Source organism: Molothrus aeneus, chromosome 1, assembly GCF_037042795.1.
Source record: "Molothrus aeneus isolate 106 chromosome 1, BPBGC_Maene_1.0, whole genome shotgun sequence".
NCBI lineage: Eukaryota > Metazoa > Chordata > Aves > Passeriformes > Icteridae > Molothrus > Molothrus aeneus.
In genome coordinates this window covers 41,898,740-41,913,885 of record NC_089646.1, presented here as the reverse complement: position 1 = coordinate 41,913,885, position 15,146 = coordinate 41,898,740, and the positions used below count along the sequence as shown (strand labels likewise).

General features: G+C 40.7%; 1 protein-coding gene across 2 annotated transcripts in view; it reads left to right on the top strand.

Annotated features, from left to right (window-relative positions):
- Positions 1-2,032: 2,032 nt before the first annotated feature.
- Positions 2,033-15,146, top strand: part of OSBPL10 (oxysterol binding protein like 10) — a 111,900-nt gene continuing 98,786 nt past the window's right edge. The window contains exon 1 of one of the 2 annotated variants that reach the window (XM_066571535.1): positions 2,033-2,328. In XM_066571535.1, the coding sequence (XP_066427632.1) occupies positions 2,033-2,328 (296 nt within the window). Of the gene's footprint in view, positions 2,329-13,995; positions 14,088-15,146 lie in introns of those variants that run through there. The other variant, XM_066571542.1, reaches the window with a different exon arrangement.

The following is a 15,146-nucleotide window of genomic DNA, read 5'->3' as shown; positions in this document are numbered from 1 at the left end:
TAAGTGCACCATTGCTACTTGAGTTTTATTGTACAGAAATGTATGGAGAGGCTTCTCTGTTCTTTTTTAAGGTCACTTTCTTTTCCTGAGGAATTTCTGAAGAATTATGTTCTGATGAATTTCTGAAGAATTATGTTCCAATGAATTCTGTGGAAGGCAGAAAATATTACATTCATTACCTTTAATGTAGAACACACACATGAAAGGTGTTGAAGTGGCTGATGTGGTGACACAGTTTATTAAAATATTGTTCCACAATTTTGGCCCCTCATTGTAACGTTATGAAGACAAGTGAAGGGGTCTCACCTTTATCTCCACCAAGCAGGATCTGAGCTTGCCAAAGGAGCATTCCTTGTTCATTTAAATGTTTCCTAAAAACTCTGGTCATCAAAAGTAGAGTTGAGCCTAAGAATGAGGATTTTCATGTTGTGGTAATAGAGTTTCTTTCCATAGCAAACAATGATTTGGGAATTTTACATGAACATCTCAAGTAACAGATGCAGAAAAATAATTACTCTAAAATATTTTATCTTTTAAAATAATTAAGTTCTTAATCTTTGTCTGTTCCACAAGAGTTGAGTGTTATATGTCCAACCCATGAAGTATTAAAATTCAAGTTTCCAGACTGCAGTGCCTTAGTATTTAACTGCAACATGAGAAGTCTAACCACCCAAAATTCAGGATCAGGTTGCCCAACATTTCAACCACAACACATATGGTAGGATTTTCCAGAGAGAAAACTGGGAGAATCTAAGTTAGGATCCCTCCTCTCTGTGCCGATTTATATGGGGAATGTACATATCTGGCTGTGTGTGGATTTGGATAGTATTAGTATCTTCTGAGGTGCAGAACAGAAGGCACATGTGATACTCTACACTCAAAATATCTCTAGTACAAAGGATTGTTAAAACTTTCCACAGGGTTGAAGCACAAAAGCTAAGGCTCAGTTTATACTTTTCAAGGACTCTCGAGTCTCCTCTACATTTCAGGTCTACAATTATAAACTGACAAGAAGAATAGTTACATCTCTGGTACGCTGGGAAGATACACATTGTAACATAACTGAGGCACTTGTCTAAGACAGCAAGGATGGCCGCAGAAGTGATTCGTGGGTCTGGGCTGACTGTACAGGATCTGCTTAGCTTGTTATGGTGATCTTGAGGTTACATCCTCTCCTTTTAGGAGGTGTGGACTTGTAGTATTTTTTTGTAAAGTCTGGATGAATGACATGACTCATGTGGTATGTTCATACACACTACCTGCTGTGGGTTGAGCAAGAATATTGCGTTCCCGAATGCTGGGCACAGCACTCAGCTCACGAGTGCGGGCACGACTGTGCTGCCGGTGTACAGTACCACCGACAGTCACCTCCTCGGCGGTGTCGGGGCACGGCTTGTGCAAGCGTCAGGCACACGCTGTGTGGCTTGGGCAGCCCGCTGTCCGCCGCTGTCCCGGCACACATCCCGCCGCTGCTCGGGTGAGTGCCTGTCATGTGGCGGGCGCGTCACGGGGGGCGCGGTGCGGCCGCTGGGGCCGGAGGCGGTCTCGGTGTGCGCTCTGCCCCCGCCACACGCGTGGGTCTGCACGCCCGCCCCATACCCGGCCACCGCGTCCTTCGGGGTCGCTCCCCGTGTCGCACGGCGTGTGCGTGTGTGTGCCGGCCGCGGGCACCATGCAGTCCGTGTGCGTGCTGTGCCTCTCCCCGTTCGCCCTGTGCCTCCGCGTGTGCGTGTGCGGCCCCCGCCCCTGCGCGGCCCCCGCCGCAGCGGCGCCCTGCCCCCGGCTCGGGCGGGCGGGGCGCCCGGGGGGGCGGCGGGCGGGACCCCGCGGAGCCTCGGGGCACCGACCGCCGCCCAGCTCCCCGCAACGCCTGGCGAGGAGGAGGCGGCGCGGCGGTTCACTCGCCCGCCGCGGCCCAGCCCCTTCTCCCCCGGGCGCCGCCCCTCTCCGCGCCGCCTGTGAGTCAGGGCTTTGCCGGGCACGGGCGGCAGCCGGGGCCGGAGCGGACGGGCAGCCTCCGCCGCGGGGCTCCATGGAGAAAGCGGCGGGCGAAGGCGGCGGCAGCAACAGCAGCAGCCGCAGCAGCAGCCGCCCCACGTCGGCGGGCTCGTCCCCCTCGTCCTCCTCCGCCAGCCGCGGGCTCCCGGGCCGGGCGGCGGCCGCGGGCAGGCTGGATGGAGGCGGGGGCGGCGGCAGCAGCAGCCCCGGCTCGGCGGCGGCCAGCCCGGGGGGCGCGCAGGCGCCCGGCGGCGGCGGCAGGCGGCGGGAGCCGGTGTTGGAAGGGACGCTCAGCAAATACACCAACCTCCTGCAGGGCTGGCAGAGCAGGTAAAGCGCCGGGCCGGCCCCCGGCGGCGCTGCGGGGCCGCGTCCTCGCCCCCGGCAGCCCCCAAGATGGTGCCCGGGCAACCGGCGCTGCCGCCCGAGCCGACCCCAATCCTCACCGGCCGCCGCGTCCCGAGGCCGGGCTCCGTTCCCCTCTGCGCCCGCTCTCCTTCCTTTTGTTGGACTTGTTTATTTTCCCAGCCGAGTTTGGCATTAGGGCGGGCGGGGAGGTGGCCCGGCGCAGGGTCGGAGCGCTGTTCCCCGGCGCGGCCGCCGCAGGTGCGGGCGGGGGCAGGGGAGGGCTGAGGCTGCACATACTGCTGTCCCTGTATGACAGGGCTCCGCTTTTGAGCTCCTTTGTCTGTCACGTTAGTATCCATCTCCTGTGAAGTTAGCTTGGATAACTCAAGAATGAAAAACTGAGAGCCTCCCAAAATAAAGGGGGGAAAATGTCATGCTTGTGATTATTACTATTGTTTTTGTCGCTATGAGGTGGGACAGCAGAAACAGTTTCCTTTGAGTTCAATAAAATAACTTCTGTTGCTATGTCCTAAGTTTGACAAGCCCTAATTTATGCTGATATGGTGACAGGCCCAGGTCCTGCAATTTGTTGGGTGTGGACAGGCTGACTTGCATCTGTGGAAGTCCCGAGGAGGGTCTGGTTTTGGTCCAGTTGTAGTGTAAAATTTTTACAGAGTTGGAGCCAGACTGTGGAGTTAATTGGGCTGTGTTGGGATCTGTTGAAAGCAAAAGAGATTTCCTGTGATGTTCCACTTTTTGTTGTTTAAATTTGTCGTCTTAATGGATGGACAAAGATGTGTGTCCAAAATGCAACTTCTCAATATAAAGCAACACTGTGGTGATTTTAAAGAGAGGATGCTATAGAGAGAACGAGTATTGGACTAATTATAAAGCTCTGTACAGACCTTTAAGAAAACAAACAAAAAGACTAAAACCTGCTGTTGCTTATATTACGTGATCACAAGCAATAAGAATGTGGGAATGGCTGGGATCTTGATGTTCTGACAGTAAATTTAAAGCATTTATAAGTGACAGAGTTGCAGAAATGCCAGTGATGCTCTGGTGCTGAATCGTGTGTGGCTAAATCAGTGCTAGGACTACTGTAGCAGTACTTCCTGGAGAATTTCAGGAGCTGGTCTAATTCCATACACTGGAGGCCATGCGTAGGTGTACCAGCTATAAATTAAAAAGCTTGGTATGAACTGGAGACATGCATCTCCATTGACTGCTTCAGCAGAGACATAGAGAAGGCCTTTTTTGCTGTCATTTGTTACTGTAGTTCTGTTCTAGATGCACATTAGACTTTTATCTATTTGTTGATTTATATGCTACTCCTGTAGTTTTGTTTAAGAAACAAATGCATTTTGATACCTAAAATGTAGGACTGAAATCCATGACTCAAAATTAAAAGCCCCCTTACCCCCTTTTTTTCCCCTGACACTTCCATCTCTTTTTATAGAGACAATAGCTTCTTTTATGTGTGTGATTTTAAGGGTTGTAATCTGAAATTGCAAAAGAGAGGTAATTGCTTATAAATCTTTGGGTCTAAAGCTGCCTGTTTTTTTGTATTTGGAAACATTAAATATTTGATGAGGCTAACAGCTGGAAATAGTGTGCATAATCTGTGCATGCCCAAGAAATTTTACCTGAAAGCATGATGGAAAAAAGACAAATGTCACTTAAACAGTTCTACCACAGCACTTGGAAATTAATGATAATTTACTTCTAGCAGTCTTTTTTTATACTGCTTTATTGTGCTTTGTCAATTGCTGGTTTTATTTTCTGTAAGTCTGGCTTTTTGAGAAAGTGATTTATCATGAGACAGCTTTTAGGATAAGTAACTTTTTTAGTTTGCTCACTTAGTCTATTCTGTTGATACGTGTAGCTGTGGTTTGGGATTTGGAATCTGATACAAGTTCTAAACAGATCAGTTGAAACTTGAGGCTCACAGAAGTTGATCTCATTATATAATGTTCAATAAATGAATAGTGATCCATGGTTTTGAGCATGGTTGTCCGTTTGGCCTTCTGTTATTCCATTTGTTATGGAATGTGTTTACTGTGAATTGGAGCTCATTCTGTAACAGTCTGTAAGTGACTTTGTAGCTGGCACTTTCAGCATGTTTGTTAGCAGACAAATTAGTTTTGCATTTACTTCATTTGAAAAAAACACAAGATTGTTCAACTGCATGATCAATACAACCAGATGGCATGAATATAAATAAAATGGGAAAATAAAGTGAAAACTGACAGAGTTCACTTATTGTGGATTTGGAATGTTCTTCTTTAAAGCTCCTTATCCATTAGCCTGAATAATTTAAATGTAGTTAATGTTAGCTCTTGCCGTGTGGTATTGAAGTTGAAAGGCTTTCCTAGGTTATCCAAAACTTAGTGTGCAGAGTAGCCTTTACAAGTCTGAAGCAATTACTGTAATTTGAATTATAATAAAGTAGTGTCACTTCTGGATAAATGTTCCTTTAGCAGGCATATGCAAGATAGTCTGATTGTGGATGAGGGAGCTGAATATGATTACTGAAGCATAACACTTCATTTATAAGCATTAACTGAAGTAATTGAAGGCCTCAAAATCAGTCAATCTGGATAGCTGTATTACTTCTTATTTTGAGAATTTCCAAGTGTTTATTGTTTGTTACTAAAGAAATCCATTTGTTCTGCTCAGGCAGATCAGGAACAACCTGATCTGGAAATTAGTGAGGTGATTCCTCACCTTTATGACAAACAGAAGGAAACAGTGGGTTTTTTTTGTTTCTTTGTTTTGAGGCAGTTTGTTGTGTGAGAAGGGTGTCAAGGGGCCTGGGCGCCATGTCTCCACTTGAGTCTGTGACTTTCTGTGGATTTATTCAGGTATGGATACAGGGAGTGGAGCTTAATCTGAAACAGACTCTTTGACATAAGAACACTTGTGTCTGGTCTGAGACAGTAGGGCATCTGGCTGTCTTTACTATGAAATTACAAGTAATTGTGTTCTCAATTGAAGTACTGTTATAAATAATTTCTATTAGGATTTACTTGTTACATGTTTATGGGAGGGTAGAGCTTGTATTTTAAGCAGGAGTTATGTGGATTTGATGGACAAATATGTCTCTGTAGTGTCATCTCATGTCATGCAAGACCTATTTTTCATTAATTAATTTGAAATTATTGATATACTTATTGCCTGTGATGTTACTATCCTGTCTTTTGAGTAGACTGGCAAAATGTTGTAAAAAATCTTAAAACCCCCATTTGCCCAAGGTAATGGGAAATTCACACTGTCTGCATCCCCCTCTCTGCTTTTTCCCTGAAAATACTTAGTACTTGCACTTGTAGGGTTTTATCCTGCAAGCATGTATAAAGTCCTGGGTCATCTGCATTTGAGCTGGGACTTAAATCTGGGTTCGTAACAACAATAAATGGAGCCCTGGCTGATGGATGTTGTTGCTTTTCTGAGCTGAACTGCTTTGTGTAAGTTGCTCTGTAGCCCAGGTGTTTTTTTTAAACATTATTTTGGCCTACTTCTGTTTCCTCTCTCAGTTGGGAAATGTATTGTGTTACCAGCCTGCATGAATCATGCCTGACTTCTTGCGCTTGGACACCACCAGACTTCTTTTGGGGTTTAGTTGCATTCCCTGTAGGTCAACAAAAAGTGTACTTTGGGGCAGTCTGGGGATTTTTTGCACTCAGGATCTTTATCAGGCTCTCCAATGCTGTGGTGTAATATCTTTTCTTGTGTAGTTGCACAGAGCAGTTGCAGTCTGACTCCTGCCACAAGAGAAAAGCCCTTTTTTATTACCAGTGTCCCAAGCAGGAGCTAGCCATCAGGTTTTAGTGCCACTTTAGGAGCTGATTTCACTGGGTCCTAGACCGTGTGCTACTCTGACTGCAACTCTTATGGGAGGGTTTTCTATGTACGCTGACAAAATGTGTCAACAGTGTATTGTGCTGTAGCACAAAAATCTGTTTGTAACATTTTTATTATTATTATTTTTAAAAATTTATATGTATATTCCGGAGAAATATATTGTGACCTCCTAGAAGAATTGACACAGGTACCTTCAAACACAGTAATAGCCTCTCTCTCCCTCTTTCTGAATCAGCTAACTAGTCTTTCACAGAGTTTTGTGATTGACACATCTGCTTGTGGAGTTTTGGGGTAGTTAGCACCCCTGGTATTCTTAATATTCTTCAGTGTAGTATATACTATATATAATACTAATATAGTATTCTTCAATGGTACCAGTCAAGTTGTTCGAGCAATGAATTGGGGCATTTTTCCAGTATAAAAAAACCAGTATATGGTTACTGAACAAACTATATGACTGTGGTAGACCTGTATAGCTGCTGAGGGGGAAATCTGTCCTAGAGAAATAAACTGGGGTTTTTTAGTATAAAAATAAGCCACACTCCTAATAAGCCATTTTAGCCATATTAAATAGCCTAACAGTAGACTGTATCTGAGAAGGAGAAAATAGCCACACAATTAATTTAATGTTTGTGAAGTTTGCTGAAATGGGAATTTTTTGTGTTCTTACTGGAATTAGATTAACACCAGCTCCTCCACTGCGTATTTTTTCATCTTAGTGTGATTCTGTGGCATGTCTATCCAGGGCTTTGTGTAGTGTTGTAACACCCTCCAGGATTTATTTGCAGAGTCTGTGAACAGGGAGACTCCCTTTTAAGGAGCTGGAGATACAATATATTCTGTTTCTTCTGTCGTTCTGCATCTCCTGCTTGAATTTTGGAGCCTTGCTAATAATTTGTTAGCAATTGTGTAAACCTTAAAATTGTCAAGGTGTTTTTATACTATAGTGCTAACATTTTATTAAAAATTTTACTTGCAAAATAGATTTTACTGGAGACTGTGTTGTCCCTTCATTTATAGGCTCTCTTTGTAGGAGGAGGCAATGTGAAAAGAAAGAAATCTACTTAAACCCAACTTATTTTAGTTCTCTGGAGCAAATGATGTTTCCTGTGCTAAATACTCAGTAGCTGCATATTTTACAATATTTAAATCAAGATGTATGTCATTAGTCTGAAATAAACTTTGCATTTAAAATGCCAAAAAGTCAGTTATTAGTAAGTTCTATTTTGGATTAAGGCACTAATCTGTTTTCTTAATCCTAAAATCTATGTAGCAAAAATAATCACATTGAAATGTAGGCTTTCTTTTTTCTTCCTCTCCTTCTTTCACTTTTTGCAGTTGAAACTTTTCCCCCTTAAGGATCATTAATGCTCACTTAAAAAACAAATGAAATTAAAAAGAAATAAATAAATCTTTTAAAATGTACATCCCTAGTTTCTTTGTAGGAAGATTTAAGTTAAGGTGTACCTTCTCTTTGTTTAGTTACTGGCTGATTAAACCTAACTAATTTAATGACAGGCTGGTTGATTAGTTTGAATAGCTTTTGCTGTTGCCTCTAAACCATCTCTGTTGGGAGAATGGAGAAGGCATTTCCAACAGCAAAATCAGAGAAAGAATTTTAACAAGGTAAGAGAGAGGCTGAGGAATCCATCATTCTCTGCCCTTCAGTAGTGCTTGCAGGGAACATTTGGAAGAAGACAACTTGGAACCTCAGGCTAAAATTGAAAAGGAGGGCCTCGTGGTTAAGGAATTGGTTTGCATTGTGGGGGTGTGGATTCTGGTTGGAGAGCTGCCATGGACATTTCTCTTGTCCCCAGGCAGGTAACCCAAGCTCTTTGTTCCTTAGCTGCTTGTATCACACGGTGCTGGGGCTGTTTATGCCTATGCAGAGGATAAATTCATATAATGGATAATAACCTAATGCAGAAGATGCTTGATGATAACGTAGGAAAAATCTGTTTGAAACAGATGAGACTCGGGCATTTTCACTCAGGCAGTATATTTGGGATTTGCGAGTGCTCTTCAGAGCTGAGCAGCAGTCTCCTACCAGAGGGAATGAAGTGACAGTCAAAATAGAGTGTGGTCTTCCTTTCACCCAGATGTCACACTTAGCTCTCAGGCAGTGCAGAGAAGTGGCAGTTGGCACTGGCACTGAAACAGGCACTTGCCCTTCTCTGGGTTTTGTTATTACTGGCTCATTTTGCTGCTAGCTTTTTTCAACGGTGATTTCTGTGCTTAGCAAGGCAATGATAAGTGTGGTTAGAGGGAGCACACATGCACTTGCTGGCTCATTTATAAAGCCCCACCAATTTATGAATATGGATTTTGTTAATGTAGGAGAAGTGACAGTAGGTTAAACTAAGTAATGTGCCAGGAATAATTTTATGAGTATATAAGTATTCAAAAGTTTTCCCCAGTCATTTTATATTTGAAACGAATTGTTCAGTAAGAATCTATTTGGTCTTTAGATTCACCTTATACTCTTTGTTCTTTATAATATATTTAAAAGACTGAACTTTCTAAGTGAAAAAGTTGCTAAAAATTGCCATGACAATGGCTATTTAATGTACAACTATATTTGTTAAATACGTATTATAATGAATGATGAAAAAAAAGTAATGAACTTGGTTCATTGAAAAATGCAGTTTGTTTCCATATAATAAACTAATGCAACTGTTTTTACAAGTATCTTGACATTGTGCTTTAGATCTTGGAGGCTTTTGTGGATATCTTTCTGAGATGTTTGATTACTTTTTGGAACACAATCTAGAGAGACAAAGTTTGCTTAGTACCTAACTGTTGCATATAAAAACGTTGCTGTAAATGCTGTCTAAATGCTGCTGCACTTCACTTTCCAAGATAGCATTTAATTTGTAGGTAATTTAAAGCTGAAGGGTGGAGATTCTTTACTACTCAGTTGTATAGCACAAGCCATAGTATTTGCCATGGTTTCTGTTGCATCTAGACTTGTGTTTCTCTTTGGATATTGATCTGAGGATTTATCTTCTGGTGATAGAGGATTCTTCATTATAGCCATGGGAACAATTTGCCCAGAGTTAATTACTACTTACACACTAAGTACAACAAGCAGTTTTTTATCAGCCTTTAACTCTTCACTGAATCTCATGGTGCTGGACTGAAGGTACCTTGTATCACATTTGGGCTCTACATTCATTATTTTTGGGCAGACTAAGTGGTTATCTTTTGTCTGAATTTGGAGTATGTAGACCAATGGAGTTTTCTTGCTGCTCTCCCAGTCACTCAGTTACAGTCCCAGTCACAAGTCAGCTCTCCCAGTAACTTCAGTAATTTATGATAGTCCTGATGGTTATTCAGTGTTTCAAAGTTTTTATTTACATGGGACACCAGAACTGTGTACGCATTCAGTTGTAGTTGCACTTGGGATCAAATACAAGAATAATGCATTCTGTTTGCTCCAACTCAATATTTATTCCCACTTTAAAAAGTTCAAGGACCATTAGCTTTTTTGATCTTTGTTGGTTATTTTTTAAAAATTAGGTTGTTAGTTTTGCCTTTTAAGTTTTATTGTTAGTCTGATTACAGGCAACACTGAGACCTCATGTTCCCTGGTGCTGCTTGGGTTCTCCTGACAGATATCTCCATACCCACACTCTTGTTATTTTCTGTTTACCTAAGCTGCAGCATCCTGGTGCATGTTATGCCATTTTCTCCTAGTATCCAGTATATTACTTTATCCAGGAACATATGGTATAGTACTACCCAAGTGAGTGCCAGAAGTGTCAGAATGAAGGGTAGCACTTCACTACCCCTTTTTTGTTTGTCTGGGAAGGTGCTGGAGAGGATTGCTGTGGGAGCTGTCAACCTGCAGACTGCTCTCTCCACAGTTAGCATGTTTTTGCATATCCCCAGTGATTGTTCTTGGGCTTTCTCAAGGTGCATGCAGGCCCTGTTTTTTGAGGGGGGAAAAATAGCAGTTAATTATTTGTTAGGAAGACAATAATTTTAAAATATAGTTGAGGAAAGTTATTATTAGTTGGAGGAATTATTTGACCAAAATAATCAGTAGGTTTTCCTTACCCTGAATTTTTATGAGTAATTTCTTTTCCAGGTGAATCCTGTATCTTGTAATTATGACTTTTTTGTCACTAGATATATAATTTTATTTTGACAGTATTGGAAAGCTTGATGTTGGCTGATGATAGCCTATTTTCATATCATCAGCAATCTTTATGGAAATTTTTCCTCCCATGTAGGTCATTGCTAAGCACTCCAAAGCCAAGTACTGATTGCCAGAATACCCTATTAGAAATACATTCACTCAAATAACCTCATTTAGTTATATTTTGAGGCTAACTCCCATCTTTTAACTGTTTTCCAGTGCATTTAATGTGTAATTTTCTGTGGTTTGGGTGCTTGCCCATTGTTTTTGATGAAGAGGAGCTGAATGCACCAAGTATTGATGAACCTTAACCTTTTTTTGTCATTCACTATATGCGTGGCGTAACCTAACAGTTTTGTTGGTGGTGTTTTTTTGTTAAAATTGCAGTGAAATGTGGAGTATGGAGTATGAGTCTTCAAAATAAAAGACAGGGATACACTGATGTGTAGTAGTAATTGCTAAATGCTTGATGCTTGTTTGGGACATTCACACAGGCTAAATGTGGTTGTTGTTGGGTATCTGCATTTGTAGGTGTCTGAAGAAGTCCTTCTAAGTTGAAATCCTTAAATTACTATTTTTATTGTGGTTTTGAGTAAGTTACTACTGCAAGTTCATGTATCAAGTACATATTTCTCAGTGACTGAGGAAATGGCTTTTTTCAACTGCACAGCCTTTCAGGGGTTATCTGTTCCTTGTATAACCCCCTGCTCTTTCAGGGGTTAAGAGCTGTGCCTTGTATAGTGTGCCTCTAGTCTGGTTTACAAGATTTTTTATAAAATAGGTTGATGTTTATTTGATTTGCTTGAGAATGGACTTGGAGCACGGTCAAGAATAGTGGTGAGGCAGGAAGTACATAAATGTAAGGTGGGATTGTGTGTTGATAAAGCTTCAGTGTTTATCTTACATACAGAATTGTGAACCACACTCCACTTACAGCTATGTTGTTTGCTACATCTTTCATTGAGGTAGAGCACATACACTGTGAGAAAATCTGCACGCTGCAGTCAGAGTAGTGTGTTTAACCTCAGCTGGAGAAAGGTGTGTGTGTTTTTCCAGCCTTGGAATATGGAGAAAATCTTCCTAGTAAAAGGAGACTTGTTTAAGCAAATGCAGGCAAGACCAGGCATTCTGCTATTTGTGTGCATGAATTTATTAAATGAAAAAAAAAGAGGAGGGAAGAAGAGAGGAAAAGGCCATTTTCTTGTCTGTTGCCATTATTTGGAGTTGTGTAAAGTTTCTGTCTAGTGCTTTTATCATGGTGATAGGAGGAAAATAATGAACTTAATCATGAAGAAGGTCCCAAGGTGTCGAAAAATTGACTTTATCCCAGCCCAGACCAGCACAGTGGAGGAGCAAAACAGGTTATTTACTGCTGCAAATATCAAGTATTTGGCATTTTTGGTTGGTTGGTTCATTTGGTTTTGGTGTTTTTATTTTGGTTGTTTTTTAGCTGAAAGGTTTGCCTTCCATGTCATAAAGTGTAGTGTGGATTTTGTCTCTACTTTCTTCGCTTCTCTGCTTTTCTCCTATTTTATCTTACCAGCTTAGTGAGCTTTGTTTTACATTGTTAGTGTATGAAATTCATCCTATTTTTATTATGCAAGTAGAAGGAAGCAATAGTTTGGCAATAGAACAAGGGAAGAAAGAAAAGAGTAGAATGGCTGGAGAGTTTTAGGAAAGGGGTTAAAGCACCTGGAGGATGGACTGATGAAGGCAAAGCACACTGTAGTGACAGGACGAGAGGAATTAGTTTCACGCTGAGAGTAGGTTTAGATGAGATGTTGGGAAGAAATTCTTTACTGTGAGAGTGACAAGGCACTGGCACAGGTTGCCCAGAGAAGTTGTGGATGCCCCATCCCTGGAAGTGTTCAAGGCCAGGCTGGATGGGGCTTTGAACAACTTGCTCTACTGAAAAGTGTCCCCCACAATGGCAGGGGGGTTGGAACTGGATGATCTTCAAGGTCCCTTCCAACCCAAACCATTCTGTGATTCTGTGTAAGGGAAGAAACAGGGGTGGGACAGAAGTAGATGCTCAACTGAGAACAGCACAAGGCTAGATGCTTACTTCTTAAAAAAAAACAAAAAACATCTGGAAGTTGTATAACATGAATTCAGAATGAAGTCTTGAAAACCCAAGTGAGAGAATTTGCTCTTATTTATACATTTTAATACTGCCATTAAGAATGGCACACAAGAAGTAGTGAGGAAAGTAGTGTTTTTTAAATTGCAGAATGTGTAGTGAGGATTTTTCTGGTTTTGCTTTCTTCCCTTTGCCCCTTCTGTAGCAGAGCTGATTTCAGGTAAGTAGAGGACTGATGTGAATAGCAGTCAGAGGAAGCTACTGACAGTATCCACCTGGATATATATTAACGTGCCAGACTTACCTTTGCCCTTTTAAACACAGTATTGATTATATGGGAATTCAGGCTTCTGTGATGATTATTTTCTTGCTAAAGGTTATAAGTATTGTTTTTGCATTTTTGATTGGAACACATTTTTGATGATCTGGATTTTTGTGGAACAGTATTTCTAGAAATATCTATATATATGTGTACAAAGCAGCAGCCTAACGTATAAAGGTCTTCAAAAATTGTTTGCTCACGAATTTAAATACTCTTTCTTCAGAAAGATCAAGGCTAATGCTCTGCATATCTTGCAATATGTTGATGAAACCGCCCTCTTACGGGTTCTGTGGACTCTATGTATAATGTTTGTAAGAGACAGTGTTGACTAGATACTTGTTAAAAATTGCTGCATATCAGCTGACAGGATAAAGACCAAACATGGAAACTTAAACTTCTCATTTCAGTCAATGAATTAATAGTCCTAGGAGTAAAGGCAAGGGAAACACTATTGGATTGTGAAGTATTGGCAGAGAAGGTTGAAAAGTTCCAACTATTCTGAGATGATGTAAGAAAGGTCTGATTTCTGCAAAGCTTTGTTTGAACAAGCTGGGTGCAGAAGAGCTGGAAGGAAACTAGCATGCTGACCTTGTTATCAAGATTCTTACTTTGTATATTGTATTTTCTCCCATATGATGTGTAAAGAAAATGCTGCATCAAATATGTTCATTCTTCCCAACTGAGAACTTTTTAGATTGTGGATAAAAAGAAAAATTTCAAATGCTAGGAAGAATGAACAGAAGGGAAGACATAAAATTGAGGACTTAAGAAATTCCCAAAGTAAGACCTTAACTTGCCTTTGCTTTTTTTTTTCTTCTCTGTGTTTCTCTCCGTAAATATAAGAAGTATATGCAGTACACAAAAATGGCATTAATATAACATAGGTGAGTTCTCAGCCCCTTGTATATGGCAGTGAAATTAATATTTCTCGTTCAACAGGTTTTGCAAGTGAAATAATATTTTCAATGTAACTTACAGTTGGGAGAAATGCCAACATTCATGTGGTTCAAGTTTGAGAATCTAGATGATAAATTATCTGCATTTTGAAAGTGAAAATAACAGCTCCTATAACCAGCGCAGTAAAAAACAGAACAAATTTAAAACCAGATGTTTTATTCCATCAACTTGCACAAAAATTATTGTTGAAATAGATGTATTCCGAAGCAGTTTGCCTGCTAGAAATTATCTGGTATTTCATGTATTCACTTAGAATATATGATAATACTTTTTGTCTAGAACAGCTATAGAGAATATGCCCTCAATTAATTATATAAGAAGTACGGAGTGGAATGGAGGAATGAAGAATTGGCTGGAGGACTGGTGTCTCCTGGCATCAGGTATGTATCTTTTTCTCCTGGAAATGACCTCTAAAATTTTTCCCTTTTTCTGGTTTCCCTTTTGCTGGTGGTAATCAGATTTTATTACTATGAATATCTTGCACATAAATTACATGAGTAATGTAGGTATGTCCATAAGCCAAAAATAGCTAAATGAATGTGAGGCAGGTATCAGAAAGCCAGATTCCTGAATACAGGAGCTTTGTATAGGTATTATAACTCTGCTGACCTAGATTGATGAAGATAAGCACTCTTCTAATAAAAGGTGTTTCAAATTAATTCACGTTCTGTTTTGTTAGAAATGGTAAAAGAAAAAAATCTTGCACCCATGAGCTTACGTTTTTGTTGGTATTGCAGTGCATTACTCAATAAAATACTTACTAAAACTGGTTTGTAGCACAACTGTTCTATTGTTTAAACTTTTAACACCATATTTTGGGGTAATAGTGTTTTCTTAAGAAACCCAAAGTTTTTTTTTTTAAAGTTTTTATCTTTCATCTGAAAACACCACAGGTACCTCACAAAATTTGAAGCATCAGATGTGATGCATAACATTCCTGAGGTTAGAGTAAGAGATGCTGGATCTCTAACTGACCACATCTTTCCTCATTAAATGATTGCTAGGTTATAAATATATAGTGTTTTTCTTTTCCTGGTGTAATGGTGAGGTCTAAAAATGACTCTCATTGATTGATTGCAAGATGGTTTTCAAATCTAAACATTAATTTTTTAGTTTACAGGAAGGTTATTATTTCTTGAGGTTTTTTATTCCTTGATGTTTTTAGCTGCAGTCTAGAAAGTAACAGTGAAGAGTTTCTATCTCCTGGCAATGATTCTTGCTGAGGATAGGGCATTGCAAAACAAGGATGAACTCTGAAGGTCTGGCAGAGAAGTCGGTGAACTGTGATACAACCTCAGTAGAACTCTGCTGACTCAAGGCAGCTAATTGAAAATTTATGCAATAATATCCATGGATAGGATGTGGTTATGCTTTGAACCTCATTGCATTGCATTATTGTAATACAGTACGGTCAGTATCTTTCTTTAACAGGATCTTGT